Source organism: Mytilus galloprovincialis, chromosome 3 (genome assembly GCF_965363235.1).
Source record: "Mytilus galloprovincialis chromosome 3, xbMytGall1.hap1.1, whole genome shotgun sequence".
Lineage (NCBI taxonomy): Eukaryota > Metazoa > Mollusca > Bivalvia > Mytilida > Mytilidae > Mytilus > Mytilus galloprovincialis.
This window is the reverse complement of record NC_134840.1, coordinates 81,737,096-81,764,704: the sequence shown is the minus strand read 5'-3', so window position 1 is coordinate 81,764,704 and position 27,609 is coordinate 81,737,096. Positions and strand designations below refer to the sequence as shown.

The 27,609-nt window shown below is 32.1% G+C and overlaps 1 protein-coding gene across 7 annotated transcripts in view; it reads right to left on the bottom strand.

The window, feature by feature from the left end:
- Positions 1-13,214, bottom strand: part of LOC143069116 (sodium/calcium exchanger 3-like) — a 51,638-nt gene extending 38,424 nt beyond the window's left edge. For 3 of the 7 annotated variants that reach the window (XM_076243583.1, XM_076243589.1, XM_076243590.1), the window contains exons 1-2: positions 13,108-13,214; positions 6,483-8,288 (exon numbers count right to left, since the gene is read on the bottom strand). In XM_076243583.1, the coding sequence (XP_076099698.1) occupies positions 6,483-8,242 (1,760 nt within the window). In that variant the 5' untranslated portion in view covers positions 8,243-8,288; positions 13,108-13,214. Of the gene's footprint in view, positions 1-6,482; positions 8,289-8,515; positions 8,539-12,338; positions 12,361-12,472; positions 12,551-12,859; positions 13,058-13,107 lie in introns of those variants that run through there. The other 4 variants (XM_076243584.1, XM_076243586.1, XM_076243588.1 and 1 more) reach the window with 4 other exon arrangements.
- Positions 13,215-27,609: the final 14,395 nt, after the last annotated feature.

The window sequence follows — 27,609 nt, the reverse complement described above, 5'->3', positions numbered from 1 at the left end:
CTAGTACCTACACATGTATTCTTTTTTCAAAATTTTACTTGTTGCAATTGAATTAATTTTATGCTTTTTGCCAAATTTCTCAAATGAAAAGGGATACTTTTGGTGGATACTGTTCCTATGGCAACAAACCCAAGACCTACAAGATTGAAGTAAACGCAATGTAGAGCTCCATTATCAACTTAAGATCAGTGTTTGACTTATATTGACTGGTCTTTATCTTGATCAATACTATAAAATGTATCTATACTTTATATTTTTTTGGCCTTATATGGAATACAGAAAAACACAAACAGCCTCATGGTCATATACATATTTAGTGCTGTCATAGTATTTCCAAACGTGAAATATGACAACCATAATTCGTTATTAAGTTAATAAGTGTGAAAAATATTGACATCAAATAGAGCTCCATTTTACCTATTATCCTCCCACAGACTGCCTGGTGTTAATTAATTCAAGCAATAAGAGATGCCACAATCAATCAAAATAACCCCAGATATAAAATCAATTCACCACACCCCTCCCTGCCAAGTCTTCCTGTATGTCACTAGAAGTAAACAAAAATCAAACACACTGGTAGCAATATTGTTTTCATTGATTAAACTTATAATGGGAAATCTATTGATTGAAAAACTCTGGTTTCTGTCATTTCAGCTCATATAAATATCAATAACAAAAACTTCAGAGTGATCGAATAAAAAACCAAAGCTCTTAATCCTACATTAACACAAAAATCTTTATACGATTGTTACAGAAAACGATTATTCAAAATATGCATCCCATTAATAGATATAAATAAAAGGCCGCTACCGAAAGGTAGAAGTGTTTGGTGTTTTCCGATTGTCTAATGGATTTTATTTTTAATCCAATGTTACAAGTACAATAAAAACAATCTATACTGTTATGTAAAAATAGAAACCCTAACAATAAGATGAGATTGAGCACCTCTGAAGCTTTATAAAATTAATTATATTCTATCTCAGCCAGAACAAGAACCAATTAAGACAATATTTGTATAAAGATTATTTTTGTTTATCAAATGGCGAACAGAAGGGAAAGTGCAAATATTTTTGTAAAAAAGGCTTAACTTAAATATTAAACCTTATTTTCTTTGCAACCATTGCTTTAAATTTAGTCAAGAGCTATTCAGAAAAAATATAATCTGTTTATGTTTAAAATTGTTTAAGGTAAAACTGTCTGGTTAATTCTGTGAAATTTATTTTACAATAATATGAAATTGTCCATAGGTATAGGTTCTTATTATAAGTAAACCTAATTCATTTTTGAAACATACAATTTGACCTAGTTGGATTCAGTTTTTCTTTAAAAACATTTGCACCACTTCTAATTTGAAAATAACAGTAGAAATAATTAAGAGATTTCAATTTTTGTGACTTAACTCTTTTCTATTTGTTTAAATATTCTCCATACATTCTCAAACTTCGAAATTCCTACAGACATAATTTTTGAAAAGAATTCAACTAGAATCTGCCTATCAATCATGTAGAATTGGTTTTTCGTTTTTTTCTCAGTTCATGGTTTTACATTATATCAGAAAAAAAAAGACATAAAAAAATTCCTGAAATTCTTGAAATCAGTCTGACCCTCTGACATCTTGTTCATTCTGACTGAATGATTTAGTCAGCCTTTAGCAATTTGTCTGACTAAAAGTGTGACAGACAGTATCCTAAACTGCCAATAAGTTGAACAACTATGTAATTTAGGCAGGCCTCTTTGAACCAGCTATTCATATAGGACTCTGATTGACAGTAAAATACATACAAACTAGGAAATTAATTTGTCTGAAATTGCGTATTTTTTTCATATAAAAAATTATATAGATATAGGAAGATGTAGTATGAGTGCCAATGAGAAAACTCTCCATCCAAGTCACAGTTTATGAAAGTAAACCATTATACAATGTAGGTCAAGGTACAGTAGTCAACGAAGAGCCTTGGCTCACACCGTACAGCAAGCTTTAAAGGGCCCCAAAAAATTATATACACATACAATGAAAATTAAAACAAGACTAATAAAAGGACAAGTGCAATATGAAGTAAATGTCTTACACGTCTTATGAGTCTTGTTTCATTAGCCAGACCTCTACTAATTTTTTCAACATCTCAGTGTGTAATCTTGTTGTAATTTTAATTTGTCCAGACACCGCAGGAAGTTCTTGCATTTTGTTGATGTAACATGAAACAAACAAGATTTAAAGGAGGAACAGAATTACCAACCAGCTGAGCATGATGGCTGCATCACCATTATGCAATAAGAATTTAATTTGTACTTTAGTTGTACTTAGTTGGTGAGAAAGCCAGTAAATGGGATAGTGGAAAGAAACCTACAGAAAACAGAACCTGATCCTTCAGTTGTTTAAAATAAACGATTCTTGTAAGAGTTTAGAAGCCTTTTAAGATGTATTTAATGCGAAAAAGATTCGGAAACCCTACTGTCTACTCTTCAAAGCTCGATTCATGTAATGGATTTTTGTCATTTGGAAGATCTCAATAGTATAGTTATCATATAATGTTTTGCCATCAATTTCAGCATGTTGAGTCATACATCCATGAAAACCAAAACATCAAGTCTATTTCAATGTATATTTTCAATCTGAATCAATGCCAGGACATTTTGCAATAATAAAATACATGCAAGAACTATAAAATGCCTATTAATACAAGTAACAGGCTTTCAAAAAATCAAAAGTTTGTTTGACATGTATATAGAATTTTATATCTCTATATACATGTATATTGATACCAGTCATTCCTATTAAAGGTCCCCTGGCATTGGATATTTAGTCCGTTAGAATTGATTTGGTCCTGGTAAAGTGATATGCATTACTGGACCAATCGATCACCAGGAAAAGTTTCTATGTTGTCCAAATCATGTGTACAAACAAAAATGCATCCCAAGAGTATGATCCAGTTGATTTTTTTGAACCACTGTTGAAATTATTTCATATCTTAATATTTTCACAACTTGGACATGCTCAGTCAGATTACATTTTGAAAATCTTAAATTTATAAACATTACCATTTAAAATTGAAAATCACACAGAGAAAATATTTTTTGCAAGCTCAGCTGCAATAAGTTATTCTGAGTAGTCAGAACAATATTCATTGTTGAATATTGCTTTAAATAATAATGGTAAACACTAATACAATATTATCTGATACTAACTACAAGGTCAAAAGCAAGAGTATGCCTTCCAGACTAGTCAAATACATACATGAAAAGACCAATTCTTCAGAACTCAAACAAACAATTAGACACCAATCGGTGACCATAGAAACTTATGAGTTATTGGATCAGTCAAATGTGATCTATAATTTCATATTGGAAGTCTCAATCGTTTATCATTTCTGTCCAAGTGGCCTTTGGGTCAACTGAAGACTCCACATATTATATATAATAGATATATGATGTCCAGCACTTATTAAAATGATAATGCCATATAATTATGAGATAGCCTTCATAGAATCAGTTATGATATTAATGGTTCAAGGCGGAATGTCCAGCACTTATTAAAATGACCATAATGCCATATAATTATGAAATAGCTTTCATAGAATCAGGTTTGATATTAATGGTTCAAGGTGGAATGTCCAGTACTTAAAATGATAATGTCATAAAATTATATTAGATACAGTGTAGCTTTCATACTCAGCTTTCAAAGAACCAGTTTTGATATATATTAATGGTTCAAGGTGGAATGTCTAGCCTCGATAGATCACTGTTTTCTCTTCAATGATTGTTCATATTCTCAGCTCTCATAAGAGGGCTATAATTGATCTTGCAGAACAATACAGAGACAATCGATACTTAACTCTAATAAAAGGTGTCAGGACTGATCAAAATATTTGGCCAATTGCCATGCTGAATGAATTTCAACAGTTCAATCAATTCCAGTTTACACATGTAATAACTTCATTTCAAACCCATCAAACTGCAACAATTAATAAAAAATTCATGCAAAGCTTTTAAGTGTGAAGACAGGTTTATAAATATTAAACACTTGCTACTTGTTATGAGTAAATTGGTTGGGAAAGGCAAGAATCAAAACAAAAAAACTGAAGCGAACCATTAATAGATTTTTATAATGGGTATGTATTACAGCTTGACGTAAATGGACACATTTTCCAGAAAAAAATCACTGCAAAAAAAAAATCAACATGATCCAAAAAAAGCTTCACACAGGCAATTACTAATATTAACCAGATGTAGTGTTATTTAAGTACTTCCAGATGAGAGAACAAATTCTATTCTGTATAAAGGCGGTGCAGTACTTGTGTTGTGTGCCAGCCATTAATGATTAAATTACAAGTAAGCTGTTTCAGTTCACTGTTTTCGTGTGAAAGAGGCCTGCAAGGATACAATGCATCCTTCCAATGTATATATATATCGAAAGTTGACTGACCAATTTGCGGGCTACTTACAAATGTGGGCAAATGCATAGGCCTGTACTTTACCTGACTGTTTAACTCCAAAAATTTTATTTCATTTAAATCTTCCTCCAAAAAAGGTGTTTTTATTCTATGACCTGAAGGGCCACAGCTCTGAGATGAGATGTACATGTAGCTACTAAAGAACCTAGTCTGACAGACCATTGATGACCAGATTATCAATCCTTTCCTAAGCAATTTCAATGACGTAGGCTCATGACATCAATGATATTACATTTTTGAAGATACATGTACATTCTCTAAACTCTAATTTCTCTATCTACTCAACTGAGCAAATCCATGTTAATTGAGTAGTATATCGAAAATTTTCACTAAAAAACATCAAAGCAAAATTTAAGAAAAAAGCATAAAAATTATCAGATTGAATCATTAATTGAACAGAACTTCAACACTGATACAGGATCTTTCAATATATATTTTTTAATATTGACACAATAATTGCATGCTTACTTAATTTGGTCAATGAAATAAATTAGTTTAAGTTGTTTACACGAGTCTATAGAAAACTAAAATACTGTACTTGGATATTGGAGCTAGAATATCAGCAATTATATTTATTTACTCTATTCCTCTTATAATAAATGGAAAATCAATATTGTATACAAATGGATGAATTAAGGACAACACTGACAGAAGTTGTTTACAATGTATATACGCCTTGAAATCTTAATTTAAGAATTGAATGCTTCTTTGTGTAGGGTTTATGTGGGTGTTAAACCGTTGAACAAAATACATTTTGTATGAAAATGCAGAAATACTTAAGATGTTCAACACTTTCACAACCCTTAATATAATATAATGCATGTGGTCTGCACATTGTTGTAATATAATGTTCATTGAGATCACATGTAGTTGTGTATGTTGTAACGTTACTACATGTACATGTATACGTACCATCACATGGATGGTTTCATATAGTTAAATATAAAGCCATCCATATGATTGTTGTCAGCCAATCAGAATAATTTATGGAGTTCAAATCATTCAAACTTGTACACGATATAGTAGTAATATATATCATATAATTTGCCCAGTCAAGTACATCTCTAGTATAAACACAGATGGTTCAAGCAGGCAGGTTGGAATCAATGGGTTTTCCTCCTGTTACATTTTATAATATATATTTTTGATTTTATTTCATGCATTGACAGTCAAAGTGATGAAAAATTGTGTTTAACCATACCCTTAGAGTTTCACAAAAGTAATTCACTAGATTTAGCATTTTTGTTGAAAAACAATCATAGCAAAAATTCAATCAGTCAAAACCAGTTAAGAATTTGTTCTGTCATTAATCTTGGCAGTCAACCACTGGCCCACCAGCTCAGGCTTGTTAAACTAATGTACAACCTGTAAAAATCATCTCCACAGGCCAATATACATTTTAATCTCACTTACATTTTCTTAAAATTCAGCTTTTGGCCTTTAGGTTCAAAAGGCTATTGTGAAGAGTGTAGCCTTTTTGAATGTATGTATCTGGTGCATTGTTACACTGGCGGGGTTTGTGTTGCTTAGTCTTTAGTTTTCTATGTTGTGTCTTCTGTACTATTACTTTCGTTTCTGTTTATCTTTTTATTTTTAGCCATGGCGTTCAATTCAACGTCATGGCTAAAAATAAAAAGACAAACAGACACGAAAATAATAGTATTCAATTGAACGCCATGGCTAAAAATAAAAAGACACAGACACGAAAATAATAGTACAGAAGACATTATTGTCATTTTATTTTCAATCTATGAGTTTGACTGTCCCTCTGGTATCGTTCATCCCTCTTTTGAATGCACGATGTTAGTGGTGCATCTAGTATTTTTCCCTTTTTTTTCTTTCTTTGCTATTGAAATTATTTTGGCAATATGTAATGATTTTGTTGTCAAAGCAATACAGATGTACATGTATTTATTATTCCTTGAAAAAAAGAAAAAAAGTTTGATTTCGATTCAGACTGTAGTCAGAATCATGTTCAAAGTTATATTTGAGCAGAAAAAATGAAGCATATAAGTTAAAGTTAATACTCACTCAGTCTCATTATTTTCAAAAACAATCTCATGTTCAACCAACTCAAAGTCTTTTCCACATTTGGCAGATGCATCTATTGTGTGGTATGGAATCTTCACCATGCCTCTAGCACCAGATGATCTTGTAACTTTAACTTCCATTTCTCCAATTGCTTCTGGGACTGACATTTCTTTTTCTTCAAAATGGAAGATTCCTGGATGATCATCATCTAAAATCATCACTGTTGCAACATGCGGGGTCCCAAGCTTAGCCTCGTTGGTATTTTGTCCGCTTTCAAACATTCCTTGGGAATCCCCTAATCTAAGATTACTCAAACGAACATAGAAGTGTTCGTCTTCTTCAAAAAGCTCATCATCTATAATGGTGACTTCACATTGTTTATGAGTTTCTAGAGGATAAAACACAATGGTTCCTTCAGAATGTTCGTAGTCAGAACCAGCATTGGCTGTTCCGTCTTCAGTTTTGAAGTCTACATAGAGTGTTTTGTTTAGATCCCCACCAGCTCTTGTCACGGTTAGAGCAAAAGACCCTACATTTTCCATCACTGTATAATGTCCAGGATCAAAGAATACCCTCGTGATATTGTCGTCGGCAATTTCCACTTTCACATCTTCTACACTGGCTCGTCTTTCTATTTTTGCTTTTTTAATGACATTACCTCCTCCTGTAAGTTTTCGTGTGGCCTGAATTCTATAAAAAGCCCGACTTTTTGGACCTCTATTAATAGCTTCTAATTCCGCCATTTCTTCTAGTTGTTTCATATCAGCATTAGGATGCTTTTTACGAAGTTCTCTGATTATATCCATATAATCTTTTCTATGCTGTTCAAATTCTTTGATTTCTTTCATATCGGACTCACTACCATCCAAACCTTTGAAAACAATCTCGTCAACATTATTCATCTTTCCACCTTGCATTTCATGGCCGTCACCTTCACTACTAATCATAACAGGTTTATGTTTACCGGACCTATACCGCTTTGTTAGAAATCGGTAAGGGAATAATTTTTTGTCAGCAATATAAGCAGTCAAAACTGTTATCGGAAAAAACGCAAGAGTTAAAATAGCTTCCCATATTTGTATGACTCCAGGTGATATCACCACAAGAATAAAATACAACCATAAATAAGCAAATATACTCCATGTTGCTGTCAGGAGAAACACTCGTAAATGTTTTATAGTGCGGGACTCTCCATTTGGAATACAATACACACATATTGCAATAATAACAAACAAATTAAAAGCAGCACTACCTACAATTGTACTTGGGCCTAACTCTCCCGCCATAAAATTGTTTTTCAAACAAATTTCAATAACAGATAAAAGAATTTCAGGAGCTGAAGATCCCAAAGCCATTAAGGTCAGATTTGAAACTGTTTCATTCCAGACACGAACATTAACTGTAGTTGAAGTTCCATCAGAACGTTTAACAACGATTTCTTTTTCTTTTGAAGTAATTACCTCAATAGCAGCCATAAAGCGATCAGCTACGATTGACACACCAAGAAACAAATAAATCATAGAAACAAAGTATACGATAGCCCTTGCCACCTGATCCCCTACGCTGAGATTATGAATTGGTGACCAGGCTTTGAATAAAGTCCCATCCTGACAGGGTGTAGAATTTCTGGAACACACTTCTGTTGTGGTTGTTATATTAGTAGCTGAAGTTACCGGAAGATATTCTATAATACAGAATACTCCTAAAAGTATTGATGCCATTTTAGCTTCTTTGGTCATTTTTAAGTGGAGCCTCTTCATTTTGATATTTTTTCTTTACAATCTGCAACAATCTGTCATGTAGCTCCTGTAATGAAGAATTCAATACATTGAAAACACATCAACATTTGTTAAAAATTAAAGACTTAAACGAGAATACGTCTATTAAACAGCTATTTCTATTGAAGAAACACTTCTCCCACGAATGTTTACTAGACGTTATGAAGAAGTCAATATAACAGTTGACTTTTACAATAACCTACATTTATTTCACTGTTTTATGTTGACCATTCAGCTATATAAATAATGGTGTACCTTTAAATGCGGTAAGCTGATCCTTATTTGGATCTTTGTATAAAATACTTAGTGTTTAACCCAATATAAATACATCACAAATCTAATATCTATCTGATGGGTATAGCCTTTAATGATTTTTGTCTGCCTTCTATTTTTTGTTATTGATTAGCTTTAGTGATAAGGCTTAGACCACCAACTGGAACCATTATGTTGTAGCACCCATGAACTATATCTAATCAAGATCAATTTACACGGTTTACTATTTAAAGGATCTTTATCTGTTGTGTTGATATGTATATATTGTATGACTTATCAATGCTTATATGCAGTTTATGACATCACAAACAAGTATGACGACTGTTTTAGAAGATAAAAAGATATATAGGTGCAATACTATACTGAGCATATTGTATGACGAAAGAATAGAATTTGTTTGGAAGAAGAAAAACATAGGTGCAATACAGTACAGTGACATATGCACATGTATGACGAAAGAATAGAATTTGTTTGGAAGAAGAAAAACATAGGTGCAATACAGTACAGTGACACATGTACATGTATGACATATAAGAAAAGAATTAACAAGGATGTGTTTTTCACAGGTCTGAACTATTCATGTATTCAAATTCAAATTTAGCTGAGAATAATTAAATACATTTCAATTTCTCTCCTAATGAGTTTTACCCCTGGCCTGCTAGTCTACTCAGTTATCCTAAACAGTTTTTTACAGCAATTTTTAAAAAAATAATTATAATAAAAATGATGATCTCTGATCTCTTAAATTTAAAAAAAAAAAAGTAAAATAGTTATATAAAAATTTTCATAGTTGACTGACTCCAGTCTAAGATCTAGAGCAGAATTTGTGCAAATTCTTAAATATTATGCTTCAATAAAAACTCTTGTCTTTTTGAATACATCAAATTTAGAATGATGAATATTTATTATATATACTTAGTAGTAAATACAGATAAATTGTATGTGTAATACAATCATTGGCAAGCATGCTGTATCAGCCACCCGTGATGATTTCAATATAAGCACGGTTGCAAAAGCTTTATCACACCATTAATCTGTATGACGTCACGTCATCGATTGCAGTCACTGTTGCAAAGGCTTTATCAAATCCCTAATCTGTATGACTTCATGTCAAACCTATAATCTGTATGACATCATTTCAAACCTCCTTATCTGTATGACGTCATGTCACATAAAAAAACATCTACGTGAGGTATATGTATATAATAAAGTGTATATGGTATGGCTTTTTCAATATCATACACTGTATCAACCCTCAACCAATATAATCCCTCGAGCAGAGCTCTTGGGATTATATTGGTGTCTCGGGTTGATATGGATGCAATATTGAAAAAGCCATATGATATTCTCTATATATAAAATGTCCTGGTGTATTTTTCTTTACACTGGTGTGTTTATTCCAAAATTGTATTTGTTGATAAATTAAAATCTTAGATGAGCCATGGCAAAATAAAATATTTTTTATGTCAAGTTTTATCCATATACAGCCTTCAACAATGAGGAAACATACCATAGAGAGCTACATTTGTATAAAAGACCCCGACATGAAAAATATGAAAGACTTTATTTTAATTGAGAAAAATTGTGGCCTAATTTAGAACAAAACAATATGCGAAAAACAAATATGACAAACATGAACCAACATAAACCACTGAACCACAGGCTCAAGACTTGTACTACATTTGTGCATGTACTGCATAAGGACAGATTTTCTTTTGTTTATTGTTGGCTGTAATGAAACATTATATAATGAACAGCCTTCTGAAGAAAAATTAACCAGTAATTATAAAAAAGATGTTTATATACAAACATGTACAAAGTTACATTAATATTAGGAATAAGCTCTACTAGTAAATAATTACCATGTTGACCACTACACATGACATTCACATGTACACGTAACTGGTCCAAATGTCAGGTACATTGTAAAACACTTAACAGAAGTGTTTGATCACATTTGTTAAATTTTAGAGCCAAAATGAAATCAAAACAAGTCAAAATAATTTTTGATATAAATCAAATAAATGCAAAAAAAAATTCTAGGATCAGTAAGTTTTAACTTAACCCTTTCCTCCGTTGAAATTTTCGTTTGCATGCTTCATTCGCATAGAATTTTTCAACAAAATTTTGAAATTAATTAATGCATTGCAAAAAACAAATATTCCATCAAATAAATTTTAGTCGGATATTCTTATCAGTATCTTTTTCATTTTCCATACAAATTTTATTAAGTCTGATGCAGATACTTTGTAGTCAAAGCGTTTCAACTGAGGTACTACACAGGCGTCATTATTGAGTAATGGGGGTGGCGTCAAAAGGTGTCATAATGGAGGAAAGAGGGTTTGGATGGGGTTAAATGATCAAAGAATAATACCCTTAAAAAATGAAGATTAGAGAATAATGGGCAAAAAAAAATGAAGATTAGAGAAAAAAAGTGTCAATTTTTTGAAGAATAGAGAAAAAAGGGGTGAAAATTAAATGTTTACAGAATAACAGATCCTGGGTCACCCATATAATTAATTCTAAATGGCCTTGGTGAAAAAATAATGAATGGATTTTTGAGCAAGATGAACATCAAATTTCGACAAAAAAAACATCCTCAATTATAATACATGTACGTACAATGTACGTTGTATTTATTTTTGGAACAGTCAATATACTTCATGTGCTTGTGAGCATAGGTGCTTGAGGACAGGATCCTGTTATAAGCCCTCCATAGTCCCTCCCCCATATTATCATTAATCTCAGATTTTTTAATATGTCACTTATTTGTACCATATATATACTAGTATTATATACCATATTTTTACTCTAAATATGCATGTTTACTATCAACGTGAATCTCGACAATAGAGTGAAAGTCGAATCTGAGATTCACGTTGATAGTAAACATGCATATTTAGAGTAAAATTATGGTATACTAGTATATGGTACAAATAAGTGATATATATTAAAAAATCTGAGATTTATGATAATAAGGGGGAGGGACTATCGGGGCTCATAACAGGATCCTGTCCTGAAGCACCTATGCTTGTGAGAACCTTAGTACAAGTTTTGAGGTTGTTAAAGAAAATTAAAAACACTAAGAACATAATGAAGACCAAAGGCATTGTATTAATTTTGGTGTCTAATATTAAAGAGATGAGTTGGTAATATTGCATCAATAAGTATATTGGTCAATATAAGTTGTAATATAACACAGTCACAACTTGATTAACCTAAATGTATTTATAAATTATTGACAAACATGGACAAATGAGACAAATTTTAGTATTGTAATAAAATGTAAATATTTTTATACCAAGTATGCATTAAAATATGTTATTAGAACTAAGCTCAATTTCAATGAGAACACACAGAAAATACTCTCAATCCTTAGTAATAGTAACAGGCTAACCAGGACAGGCTTGTATAATCGCTACATGTATTTGGCCTGTAAGAATTTTTGCTATACCAATTAAATCTTTACAAAAAGGTTTTGTTTTCTTCTTTTTGGTCTTACTCACATTCCCCATTTCCATTCTCAATTTTATTTAATGTTGGGCCTGTGACAATTAGGCTATAATGTTTTTGCTGTCAGAGCATTATTTTACTTTGAAAACAAATAAATAGGTATAAAGGGTAAGCACCACCAAAGCAGCAAATTTGAAAAGTTATTCGTAAACACTGTCGATTCAACTTGACGTCTATGAGTAGCTTAGACTTAATTACTAGAAAAAAAACTGTTTGCCATTGCAGGCACATTGAAGTCATTTCAATACTCATATTTTAGATCCTCACAACAGAAACATCTGAAGTCACTTACCAAAATTGGTTATATTCCAAATGTAATTTCAAGTAAGAACTTACAAAAAGTACATATTTGTAGGTCCACCTCCATGAAAAATTTGAAATTAAGTTACATTCAATTTACAAGAAAGTCATCAAAAAATAATTTACCTATAAAAATGTAGATATCACATGCTTTGTTTGAACTGTCACATTATCAGATCTGATATTTTATCTTCCTGCTTCCATCTGCGGTTAAAATAATTGTTTTTTTAAACTCAAGTGTTTACTTTCAATTTGTTAAACTGGTAAAAAGGAAAGATAATCCTCAACACATATTTTGAATGTCAATGCAATTTTATCCTGTTCAATCTATAAATTACTACAATTTTATTATTGGTCAATCATAAGCATGACTTTGAGTAGAATCAGTCAATGCCAACAGCTTTTCATCAGCATCTCATTTGATCAGTGATCAATCAATGATTACACTGCTGGTGCCTGTAGGATTAGGATAAAAAAAATCTTACAAATAAATAATAGTTATCACTTTCCTACCTTTGAAGAAACAAAATGCTGATGTATAAACATGCATTAAAATAAAATCCATAGAAACAATATATTACATATCATGAGCTTCACAATGCTGAACGAATCGTGTTGTGAAAAATATGATGAAAATCGTTAGCAGACGAGAAACATGTAAATTTTATGAAATGCATAATCCGTGTTAATTTTAAATCGCCATAGTATTACATTTTTTTTTTATGTTGTGACGTATTTGTATAATTTTACAAAGTATATACCCCGTTCTATCCACTGACCGGCTGCCATTCAGCATCATTACATATCGCTACAAGGGATCATTACTTCATGGTCGTCAGTTACGCTATATATGGCATTGTGGGTACGACAGTGCGAGTGCAGTGAACTAAGGGGAGATAATTCTATTGTTACGAGGGCACGTCTCAAGAGTATTTTTTAATTTATTACGCCGGTGTTTTTACCGGTTCTCTATCTGCGAATGCAATCGCAATATTGCTGATGTCATGACTTTGTTGTGGGTAAAATATATAAAAACATTCAACTGAAACAAATAAACGAAATCATTTATATTAATCCCATATGTTTTTAAAAGACCTTTTTTGACTGAAAATGGAATACATGTCTTTCACCGGGATATATCCAGGATATTATCAACTACGCACGCCCGTGTGACGTCATTTACCAGTGCCTGTATCCATGCACTATTTCATGTATTTTCATGATCGTCATTCTGCAGGGTCTATTAGAATTGATTTAATTTTATATTTTCCGTAGCTACTTTAAAATCTCAATTGACGACTGAATGGAGGATGAAAAACTTATAAGATTTTCATTTCCCGATTTTCTAGTAGTCTCAGTTTCAGTGCAGTTTACCATCAAACATTTTCACCCATTCACTCAACAGGGACAATGCCTACGTATATACATATCCTACATGAGGGTAGTTATGTCCAAATAATGGGCCATGATACCTTCATGGCGAATTAACGGCATGAAAAGTTCTTGCCAAATGACGTAAATAAATATAGCGGTAATAGTTGGTCATGACGGTAAAATGTACACTTTCTTTTATAGACAATAAAAAATTCGACTGATTTTTGACGCATAACTTAAAATTGTTTCCAAAAATGACGCTAACTATAATTTGAGACCTGAGTCTGACGAATCACGATATGGATATTTTGACGATTCACGGTAAAACCATGATAAACCAATTTGACGCTAATGATAGCCGAAAAATACCGTTTGACGACTGACGGTACAACTTGAGGCATTACTACACCCCTCCCCTCTTTACATTATCCTATATCGAAGACATAAACATAAATACTTCTTCAAGTTGCTAGTAACCAGTTTTTTTTTTAAATATATTTTAAAAAGTTTTTTTAACAGGTATATTAGAAAGAACCTTTGTCGGGAAACGGCTTAAAAGGAGAGATACAATGAATCGGCATATTTGAAAATTCAACTTTTTTAAACTGTAACTGCAAAAAAGTTCTTTAATCGTCAGATAGTAATACATAACCACACTGATACGCATCGTCGTGTAGCTAAATAAGATTTTTGTTTGTTCTTATTTTCGTTTTGTGGTTTCAGCATGGTCAAATCCGACCTGTGCAATATTTGGGCAGTGTCATAATTGTCCGGAATCCTTTCGATAAGATGTCTAATTAAAAAAAGACCGGTGACCCTAGGAAACTACATGTTAATTGTTAGACATCATCTTAAGTTTTCAAATTTGCTTACCTTGATGCCCGAGGCAATCATTATCTTTAAACGTGTCTGGACTTGCAACCTAAGGGGGATATACAGAACTCAGCCGGTGGAGCCTGCTTTTTCTTCTGAAAAAAAATCAGTCTTTTTTTTCCTCATTTTCTGTCCAATTATAAATATTGACATAAGATTTAATTTATGGATGCTCTTATTAATACGTTATATATGCATGTCTTTTGATTTAGTTAAGCCATTTTAATTGATATTTAATAGTGTGTCTTTCGATTGTTGTGATGTAACACTATTGTTTCAGGTAAGGGTGAAAGTTGGTACCTATTTAAAAAAAAAAGTTTAAACCCGCTGCATTTGATTGCACCTTTCCTAAGTAAGCGGAACCTCATGCTCAGTGTTTGTCGTTTGTTGAAGTGTTAATAAGTGTTTCTCGTTTCTCATTTTCTTTTTTGTTATTGATTAAGCCGTTGGTTTTTCTGTTCGAATGGTTTTACACTTCATTTTTTGGACTCTTTATAGCTTGCTGTTTGATGTGAGCCAAGGCTCCGGGTTGAAGAACTAAAATGATTTACTTTTACATATTGTGACTTGGATGAAGAGTTGTCTCATACCACGTACTCTTATATATATATTGAATTGTAAAATAGTAAGTAAGTAAGTAAATTGTTTATTATAGTGACATGTGTAAATCAACATAAATATATAAATGTGTACAAAATATCTTTACATATATAATACACCCGGCCCAATGGTCCAATAAGTCACTTTTTACTTTCAGTTCAATATAAATGTTCTAATATCATGTGTCAATTGCCAATTTAAATTTAAATACAATAATTATAGATTAAGAATTAACGTTTGTAAAAGTTCATATAATATTCATCTAAAGTTTGTGAAAAAGTTTAAGAATGTTACAGCTCATTTCCTACTGCATGTAAAGCAAAACTTTGGTTAGCTTGCTTGCTTTGTTTGTATAATTGTTTATACAAGCTTTGTAAATAAGATAGACATCTTTAAACAATATATATAGGCATGCATAGTTTAACCTGTATATATAATATCTGAATTTAATTGGGTGTTATCCTAATGATTGTACAATATAAAAACAAAGCAAGCAAGCTTACTAAACGCTCCTTAAATTGTTGTTGTCTAATAACATAAGCATTTTGACATCGGAAGATGCACATGTGCATGCTAGTTTCGTCTTATAAACATGACTGTATATTCAGAGTGTTACTGTTTCACCCAAAGTTGGGCTTCAATCATCGTTTTCACAGGAATCGAATCCCTCAGCACAGCTGTCCAATTGAATTAAATTGTGTGCTTTGTATGAAGAGGCATATACATTGATATATAAAAATAGTGTGCCCATTATGTCAAGTTGCAGCTAACAGAGAATATATTATTATATCATTATACTATTATAATTGTAATATACATGTACTTTATTAAGGACTGTATATTAATCATTGCAAAAACAAATTATGATATATTTATACTTTTCGACGAACAATTAGCTTTATGTATATTGTATAGAGGGGATAATATATGTCTTTGACCAAGCACTGTAATGTAGCCTTCGTAGATCAGCGGAATATAACGACTGAATTATTCGGGTTACAATAGGCCCATTTAAAGGAAGGCTTTAAATTAAATTAAACATAAGTTTTTAGAATATGTGATGAATCGTAAAAATACGTTATTGCAACGAGTCCCTAATTTCTTTATTTATTTTGCCTATTATTGAACTTCTCTATTCTTTAGTTTCTTAGACTATTCTTTTTGTTTTTTGTTTTTTGTTTTTATTCTGCACTTTTCTGTCCATTATTTCCTATTCTGTACACCCCATGTAGACCCTCACATGGCTTTATCAGTTGATAAGTACCAATGAGATTGTATGGGATACATAAGTACCCAGTGTGATAGCATGCCATGCTATAGTTAATTACGACTAATTGATGGCAAAGCTGAGAAAAATGTCACAATGGAATTTGAACCCTTTTGATGATCAGATATTGAAATGATCCACTTTTCATTCACACTAGTAGAATTTGATTAAGTATTCATTTTTTGTACATAAATTAGACCGTTTGTTTTCTCGTTTGAATTGTTTGAATTTTTGTCATTTCGTGGCCTATTATAACTGACTATGCGGTATATAAGCTTTGCTCTTAGAGGCTGTACGTTGATCTATAGTTTCTGTGTCATTTGGTCTCTTGTGAAGAGTTGTCGTATTGACAATCATACCAGCACATGGTCCGGGACCATAATTGTCGTCCCTTGATAGGGGTGAAATTACACTGTAAAACAATTTGGGTCCAGAATTTTAAAGGAAAGTAGAGATTTGGTCCAGCTGAAAAAGGTTAAAAATTAGCACTTCGGAAGCTGTCAAAAGATTTGAAGACGCCCTAAACATGAAATTGTCCATATTTTGAGTTAGACCTGATGAAGTTTTCTATAATTTTGATATAATTTGTCCCAAATGTAGTACAACACACTGTAAAAATTTCATTGAGAAAGCGCAGGTGGGATTTTTTTAATTTTCATTTATGTTCTAAAAGAAATGCACTATGAAATAATTGTGGTCTCGGACCACATCTCCTTTTCATATCTATAAACTCCTAAGTTACTATCGAATGTCTACGATTGGTGGTTATAGTGTGGTGGTAGGTCACGAGAAATGGCAATCACAATTTATCTCTAAAGACAAGAAAAATTACTTCATAGTTAAGAAAAAAAGAAGACGAAATTTGAGAATTATATCGTCTTCAAGTTAAAATGTTAAATTCAAATAGAAACCTCATCATTTTAGGGTATAATTAACTCATAATATGAAGAGTCGTTTGACGAATTCCGTCATTAAACTTATTTGTAGATATTGAATTCTAATCATTGTTTTCAAGACAATTATAATAGACAAAATTGCAATAAATGGTAAAAAAAATTAAAACTTCTTTAAGGAGTTGTCTGTCGATTTTGATAATGTCGATAAATATGTAAATCGTGTTCTGCTAAAAAAAAATTTCTCAAGAAGTTTCTCTCTATAAAATTGAGAATGGAAATGGGGGATGTGCCAAAGAGACAACAACCCGACCACAGAGCAGACAACAACAGAAGGTCACCAACAGGTCTTCAATGTAACGAGAAACTCTCGCACCCGGAGGCGTCCCTCAGCTGGCCCCTAAACAAATATATACTGGTTAGTTTAGTTTTCAAGATAAATGGTAATGATGAAAAAAATTGTAAAACTTGTTATTTAAGGACAGTAACTCCTATCAGAAGTAGTCTGGAAGTGATGATGTAAATAGACAGGTGGTAAAGGTATAGATCTCAACATATTGAACATTTTTGGCCTCAGACAGACTTTCTTTAATTATAGTGGTTTTCAATATTGTAGACAAAAATTGCATGTTACCCCTCTGTTGTAATTTTGTCATGTCGGCCATGATGGTCGGTAGGTAGAGTCCTCTAACATTTTTTTCCAAACTCAAAACCCGAATGTTGAATGTGGTCAAGTTTGCTATTGAATCATTGGTTTTAGAGGAAACGATTTTTGTAAAAGATGGGTGAAAGATACTAGAGGGACATTCAGATTTATAAATAGAAAATATCGACAATGTCATGGCTAAAAAAAAAGACAAACTGACAAACAATAGTACACAAAACACAACATACTAAAACTAAAGAATAAGCAACACAAACCCCACCAAAAAACTGTAGGTGCTCTAACGTGCTCTGGAAGAGTGCGCAGATCCTGCTCCACACGTGGCACCCGTCGTGTTGCTCGTGTGAGTAAAAGTTAACGGACGAAGGACTCTTAGTGATATGAATAACTCTTGACCATTCGCCTGAGTCAGTTGAGCTAAAAATGTGACACAAAGATCATTTTTTTGTCTCGAAAGGCAACATAGTAAAAGTATACTAAGTATAAATGATCATGAAGCTAAAAAAAATATATTAAAAAAGTCAATTTGATAAAAGGAATATTACTTAAATGGTAATTGCTGAAAACTGATACCATAGACCTTTGGAACAGTGTATAATATATATGTTCCTGCATAGAAAAATTAATACTTAATGTTAATCATATTGGTTAAACGAATTGCATTTTCCATCATTTTTTTCTAATTAAAGTTAAAACTTGAGTAGGCATATAAACCAATACATTTTGGTCGCAATTTTAGACTTATGAACTCGTTATAAACCGGCGTCTGATTTTCTTTTCTTATGAAGCTTTTAAAATTGATCGCTATTAAAAATCTAGAAAGGAAATAATTGCGTTTGACGCAGTAGAATCATCATCAGAAATTTCTTCCGCCTACATTTAGTTTATTACTGACCAGAAAGTCTCACAGTCGGAAATTCCGAAACCAAAGGAAACTTGCATGTATGCAATAGAAATCTGTCATATATTCGCTCGATATATATCAACATTGTCATTAAACATATTATTGTGATTTACTATATATAGCTATATGCAAGAATGTGACGTTTTTACAGAAAAGGGGATCCAAAAAATAATAATAAAGAATAACAGGCAGCTTATAGATAACAAAATATTTGGAGCTTGATGGGCGAAAATATGAAAAGAGAAAAGAAATAATTTAAAAGACCGCATCCATACATTTTTATTCTTCATTTTGTTTTTCAGAAACGCAATACATTGACGTTAATAGTGACGGGTATCTATAATACTAAAATTACGAGGTCCAATTTGTCAGCCGTCATCACGTAAAAACGACGAATCAAAGAATTCAACTTTATATACAACTAATATAGTACACAGGTGTAGATTAAAAATTACACCACTCCAGGCCCTTTTGTTTTCCACGTAATTAATATTGCCAATAATTAAGAAGTTCCGGGTCGAGTCCGATACCGATACCAATAGTATAATCACCTGTTTCCTATTACCTTATCTGTACGTTCCGCATCTGACAGGCGCACCACCAAACGGTGTATTCAGGATTAATATGCTATTTACACGGGTCATAATCACAGGGTTGACACTACTAAATTGTCAAATTACCTATTGTAGTATGTTAATCCGTAAGACTTTCTAAGATAACAATACGAATACTAAAAATCTGGACTAAAAATAAGTTTCAATTTGTTAGCGGGCATGACGTAAAACAGCGAATCAATGAATTCAACTTTATTTATAACTAATATAGGACAATGCTGTTGATTAAAAAATACTCCATTCCAGGACCTTTTGTTTTCCAAATAATTAATATTACCAATAATTGATAAGTTCCAGTTCGACGGGTTCAAACAGAAAGATTTGAAAGCAGAGAAACTTTGTGTATCTTATAATCGGCATGACTTTATCAGATGACAGTACTAATACTAAAATAAGGCTTGCGCATAGTTATATACTTTAATTCAGTCATGGACCCGCGATATCACGGGTGTGTTCTAGTATGTAAATAAAAGGAAGATATACATCAACAAGACAGAAACCCAACAACGCAAGCAACTATGGATATCAGCCAGGTGTATATTTAAAACATCACAAGCTCGTAGTCGTCCCGAGTTTAAAAAAGTTGTGATGGCTATTGAATATCTGTCATCACCATCATATGATATTGTGTCATCTTGAGTGAAGTCAATTTTTTACTTATTTTTTTTCATGACATTGTTAATCTTTGGTTTTAGTTTTTTCACTAATGAAATGTCACATTTATACAAACCCACTGATAACCTTATTTGTTTTTTGGGGGAAGGCCGGAGGGATGAAGGTAAGGGGTACCAACATCCATATTACCGAATACAAAAGAGAAGATGTAGTATGATTGCCAATGAAACAACTCTCCACAAGAGACCAAATGACACAGATATTAACAACTAAAGTCTAAAGGTCACCGAACGGCCTTCATCAATGGGCAAAGCCGATACCGCATGGTCAGCTATATTAGGCGCTAAAATGACAATAACAATTCAAACGAAACCAACGGTTTAATTTTCATTGTACAAAAAATTAACGAAAAACAAACGTGTAACCAAGGATTTGTATAGTTCAAGGATTTGTATAACTATACAAATCCTTAGTGTAACACATAAACAAACGACAACTACTGAATTACAGGCTCCTGGCTTGGGACAGGCACATACATACAGAATGTGGCGGGGTTAAACATGTTAACGGGATCCCACTCCACCCATAACTACATTTGAAAATGCCTGTACCAAGTCAGGAATATGACAGTTGTTTGCCGTCCGTTTGATGTGTTTTATCATTTAATTTTGCCGTTTGATAAGGGACTTTCCATTTTAAATTTTCCTCGAAGTTCAGTATTTTTGTGATTTTACTTTTTACGAGGGCAATGTACTTCTTAACACTCAATCTAAAAAGAAATAAAGTAACTGACAATTTTAATGCAATGCTAAAACATGTTAATTTTACAACTCCTTTGCACAGAGTTCTCCAGAAATATCGACTTGATCAACTACAACTATTTATGCTTCTGCAGCTATATAACACTTTCTGTTTCTTTAATTGCCATATATGGTAAAAAAGAGGTATTTCGTTCAATGTCAATATCTGTCACGTAATTTTTCTTTAAAATTTTGTGCTCTTTGAGGTATCGGAAATATTTTTGTTGGAACTTTTTCATAATTTAAATTGCAGCGGTTTTTAGCTGCAGTAAGAGGTCAAGGCAGAAAAAAATGGATTCGGTTATTCGACACGAAACGAAACATTTGAATATATATCATCTTCCTAGTTTCTAAGCCTTATACAATAGCTGAGATTTCTGACATTGACCTAATATTGTTTATTAATATTTTTCATATAACCCCAGGTCAAATACGTGATATACTAAAGATTTTGAAACAATAGAAAGCGTAAGGAATAACTATTAACTCAATAAGTCATCAAATGTGGAAAAAACATATAATACTGTGTATTTTTATCATTATAATTTGATATACCGTGCAGTAGAAAACAGCAATTGTCATGCCCATTTTCAAAACCGGAGACAAATCGTTTATTTAAATGCAATAATAGGTAAATTTCGTTATTTTCAGAAATATTAGTAAATTATTTAAAAGAATTGTATTTATAGAATCGTATTCAATCACTTGTTGTTTGCTTAAAGTCATATAAAACTTGGAATACTTTATCAACTAGAATGGCTACGTTTTACTATAAAAACTATTAAATGAACTTTCTAGCAAAGAAAATCTTTTATATTACCAAAATCTTCGTAAATACACTTTGTACTGCTTTTGATACAACGGATGGCCGTGAGGGCATTTCGGTGTATTGCTATCGCCTAGATTTCTATTACGTAACTTTCGTTTTGGGTTTTTAACCGATCTATAAACATGGTGAATATACGTAGACATCATCAAGTGCAAACTAACATTCCTTATCGCTTGTTATAAATTCATTTCTTCAACGAATACTCATCAAATACTTTTAAAAGTAGATAAATTAATAATATTAATACATATATACATACATATAAGTAAAAAAAAAAAACTCGAATTAATACAGAAGAGTGTCCACCATACATTTGCATTCACTATATTCGCATTTTAGAATAGAATGATATACAAATGCATGAAAATTATATATGCATGTAACTGTAATATACAAGTTTAAAAATAATATGTAACAATAAACCAGAGTATGTATCACTACAATATAATAGTCATTACAATGAGGTTCAATATCCCGTCATTAATTTATCATCCACGCATTAAATTGTCTCAGAAAAAAATTATATCTGATCAGAACAATGCTTCGGGTAGTGACTTGCAATTTCTTTTTATATAAAAAAAAAATCCCATCTAACCAAGCAATAAAAAGTGCACTTTAAAGAGTTCTTAACCTAAAAGTTCAATTGTGAAGAACAGACCGCTTTGAAGTTTTTCATGATTTATTAAAAATGTTTCTTGATAACTAAATAATTTACATTGTAAAACTGACTGGTATAGATAGTGTCCTTAATAAGTCAACAAAGCAGATTTAAAACTGTAATTCGAGACAGAAGTAAAGATTTGATTTACAGAAATATATTTTAAGAACAATGTATTGATTTAAAAAAGAAATATTATATTTTTATTGTGTTAAATATATTTCCACCTCTAGTTTTTGATTCGAATAACTATTTCATTTATAAAACTATGCTACAAGGAAATTGTGTTATGATATTGTAATTATTGTATTATTTATGTTGGCCTGATTTGTGTTGTGTGGCCTGATAGTTGTTTACAGAATAATCTTATAACTGTGCAGTTTAGAAATCACTGGAACAATCACAGAATGATTGGAACTTTCCATTTGACTAACATAATGATTCCAGAATGATCCTAATAAAAAATGCGTTATATAAACTTCTACATTTTACTAGAAACTTCAGTTCTAACTTTCAAGACGTTAAATTCTAGAGTGTTCTAGAATTTTCCGTGACAACTATCATATATACAGACACTAAAGTTAAACTCTCACACTTAGACTTAGACATCGATAGACATTAATATTCATAGCATTTGGATTGACACTTTTATTCTACAAACAACATCATACTGGATTGTGACCACCGTAGTAGTGAACGTAATATTCAGATTGGATTCCGAAAGATATCCGGATACAGATAAAGATAAAAGATTGGACTCATATTTTGACAGTTAAGTTGACAGTAATATTTGTGTAATACTTCTTGTAAACTTTGGTATAATAAATATTGTTAAATTTTATTATTGATTTGTGTCTTTTGTTGGCTACAATTTAAAGGTAATTTCTGGCCGTAACAATTGATAGCAGCTATGCTAGCTACACGTTCAAAATTCATAAATTTACGTAGCCCTATGTAGTCGCTACGATATTGAACGCAGCCCTGCTTTATACACACTTTTCAGCCTGTTATTGAATGTTGATAATCATATTTGTTCTGAATGCACTTACAACTTTGTAATCAGAAAATCAGAGAATCAGAGAATTCAATCTACAACATTTGAATACAGACAAAAGATTCGCTGTTCCTTTGGTTTGCTTTTTGTATGCATTTTCTGATTTTTTTTCTTGAATTGATACCCATTATCCTTTATTTTTCTATTTTATTGAAGAAGAAAAACGATGAGAGCAGTTTATAAAAAAAATCTATAGTAAACAAACCGACAAACAAAATTGAAGTGTAATATGCGTTTTGTGATATACATTTTTTTGAAAATAACAGGATGGTCTAATAGATAAGTAATGCTGAGTTCACACGTAATTCGAATTCGATTCGCATTAACTAATTCGAATTAAAAACGAATTAAAAACATATGGTAGCTCCCTTAAATTCGCTACAGGCTTGTATACTGCACACTGTGCTAGATCGTATCTAAATTGTGACTTCCTCTTCTGTTTATGATGTTGATTTATACTTAAAAGTACTGTGGTATTGTTTATATATATTTCTTTTGTGGTCTCAGTTGAATTGACTCGTTGTGCCAAAGGTTGAGACATTGTATGTTGTATAGTCATTGACTTATCTATCTATCGTGGAAGACCTGATGTTGATTTTTTTTTTTTTTTTTTTTTTTTTTTTGGTATTCTTTTTTACGTACTCATATTTCCTTTTTTCAACAAATAAGGTACTGAAGATTTAATGTACTTTGCAAGAAAATCCAAAATATGTTCAGAAGTGTAGGAGTTACTGGTATAAAGTGTGAACGGACGTACAGACGGATATGATGATCACTATACATCCCGCTTTGCTAACGGGATATAAAATCTGTCTTCTATAAATGTTTAAGGTGGAACTTCTACGTCATGAGTATCTCTTGATAATATTTATCATCAGTTGCAAGACATTTTATTTCCATGACAATTAATATTAATAGCAATGACATATGCAGTGCATCATTAAACTATACAAATTGACAGTGTAAAACTGTCATTTGCCTAGGAGCACATGGACATTCTTAACCCAAAACAGTCATTTCCATATTTAGCTTGTACTTGAAGAAGACGCTACTAAGGAGGCAATTAAAATACATATTTGGGTCTCATTGGGGTCTAAGCGTGACGCGGGATTGCCGATTTTTTGTAAGCGGGACACGTGAAAGTCAAATTATTGTGTCGTGAAAACGGCCTAATGAGGTCTAGCGGGACCCTGGAAATGACAAAAAAATGAGAATTGCTTACGTACATAGTGTAAGCGGGATACGGGAATCTGACAAAACAGTAAGCAGGGTCCTGGATCGGAACCCCCCAATGAGACCCCCCACATAAGTCGAAGAGAAACTGACAGTACCCTGATTTCTCACAAAACTATTATATCATATTAAAACAAAAGCCTTGCGTTCCACGTATCTCAATGATAAAAAATTGGGGATCATCTCAGGTGGGAAATTAATGAACTACACTTGATATGAACTATAATTAATTTACCGAGATGAAATGAGTTGAGCAACATACATTTTGATAAAAAAAAAAAAAAAAAAAAAAGATCTAATTGAAAATTTTCAAATTTGATAGACGATACCAAACGGCATATTTTGGCAATAGTGCACTATAAGGTAAAACATGTTACACAGATGAACAAGTGATCAATATTCTGTAGTTTCTTATGGTTAAAATGTTTGTTGAATTTGGAGGTAGACTTAAAACACATAGTCGGCATACCTATGGGAACGAAATGTGCACCTCTTCTTTCTGACCTCTTCTTTTCATAGAGTCGGAGTTCCTCCAAACACTTGTCAAAAACAAGAAGATCAAAGCAGCCAGATCATTAAATTTTACATTCAGATATATATTGATGATTTTCTTTCCATTTAACAATCCAAACTTTTCTGATTGGGTTCCGTTAATATATCCCTAGAACGCAGAACTAAAAACTACAGAAACAACAGAAACGGCTTCCTCCACCAAAATTTTGGACTTGTACTTCGAATTTGACATAAGAGGTCATCTCAATACCAGAATCTATGACAAACAAGACGTTGGCAGTATCAATTTCCCCCACCTTATTAGCTCTGTACCAACTACGCTGCATATGGGATATACACTTCCCAGCTCATAAGATATTCAAGAGCGTGCAGCTGCTACTCATACGTTATAAACGTCACCAGTATCTGCGCAGAAATCTGATAGCCAGGGTTATATCAAAGAACATCTCGTCTCTTTTCTAAAACAAATTCATCAGAAAACCTTGATGAATATTCCGTATCAACTTCACAAATACTGTGAACGTACCTTTATTCGTGGGGTTCCAATTTTCGTGGTTTTCGTGGATGGATTTGAAGTGTCCAACGAATTATAACTGTTGTTGTCCAATTTGCTTGCAAATGTATTATTATGTAATTGTTAATGTATAATTGTTATCCTCTTGTAGCATCATACGTGTGCCTAAGTTGCAATAAATGGCCCCTGATAAATTGTCTTATCCAATACCAGACATGGAATGATCCTTATGCAAGATTGACCACATGAATGCGGTCACATAAACCAACGCATTATGAACTCAATATACCGGATTTTATCCATTTAATCTTTAAAAAATCTAAAATGTGCGATTGTTAATCTTTTTATTCTCATGAGAAATAAGTTTTGATCAATGAAAGTCCGATTTCCGGTGATAATATGCGATTATCAAGTGTTCATGTTTTCATAATTCTCACAGAAAACAAAAATAATGATTTCAGTTAGAGCTTGCTTTTTTAATACTAATTTACTTTTGGATGTAACGCGTTTTCTGATTATCTGACAGTTTTTTGTCTATCAGCTCATATTGACTAAACTATAATCCGCTTGTATTATGCTACACTCTATGAACAAAGTGTAGTAGTCAGCCGAGATGGTCTTGCAGTATAGATTGTAGGCACTGATGTTGTTTATCGTCTTAATTACGTGTTATAGTGTTCTTTTTATTAGTCTTTGTGAATCATTAACCTTTACTGTTTAGTCCATTTTTTGTAATATCCTTTCGGTGTGGCTCGGTGCTTATGCACTCCAATGTGCTGTTGTGATGTGATTTTTTTTTGTATTTTTGTCTTTTATTTTGCTTGTTTGCCGTTTCGTTTTCTCTGTTGGCACATTTGTTTGTTTTATAGTTATTAAGAATATACCACAATGTTAACTATTGTACCCCTATTTTTGAAATATTTACCTGTTATGTCTGTTTGTTTTGTTCACGCAGTGTTGTCAATATAATGGAATTTTATGCGACTGTCATGTAAGGGAGAGGTTTAGCATGAGCTATTAAACCAGGATTAATCCCCCATTTTCTACAAAAGGAAATTCCTGTACCAAGTCAGGAATGGGACAGTTGTTTTCCATTCGTTTGATGTGTTTTGAGCTTTAGACTTTGTCATTTGATGGGAGACTTTCTGAGACTTTTCTGGCATTTTACGTTTTCGCCAGTTTGTCGTTAAATTGTACCAGAATTCATTCGCCCTAATGGTGCGTTTGCCTATATTATTAAACGCACCAAAAAGAATCAATACACCGGATATATATATATATATATATATAAGCGACCAATTATATAGTACTCTCGACGACAACAAATCCCTTTACCTCTCGTTTGAATTTTAACGTGCACCGTTAATATCAGTAGATCGCCGCTTTTAATATCTATATAGTGTTATGTTTGTTGTTGTTCGTCTTGAGGTCTTTTAATTATTTTTTGCCATGGTGGTGTCGGTTTATTTTCGACTTATCTTAATATGAGTTCGAATGTTTCTTTGGTATTTTTAGCCTCTTTTTCATCTCGCACTTTTTGATGCAGTTTGAAGCTTGGCGGAATAAAGAACATAACATATACGTAAAAAGAAAAAAAACACTTCAGAGTTGTAGCAAAATGTTTGACAAAAGTTAATCTTGAATCTCTTAACCTGAATCATTCTTTTAATTTGACACGTGCATGCACTTAATTTTATTCAGTAGATTTAACTACGAACTACTTTGGTATTAGTTTGACGTGTTATTCCTGAATACAAATTAATCCATAATGTTAGACGAATGCAAAAACATGAACAAATCAATGTTTAATGCAAAAAGAATTTGCGTCCCACACACTTTCAAATGCTTATTTTAAATA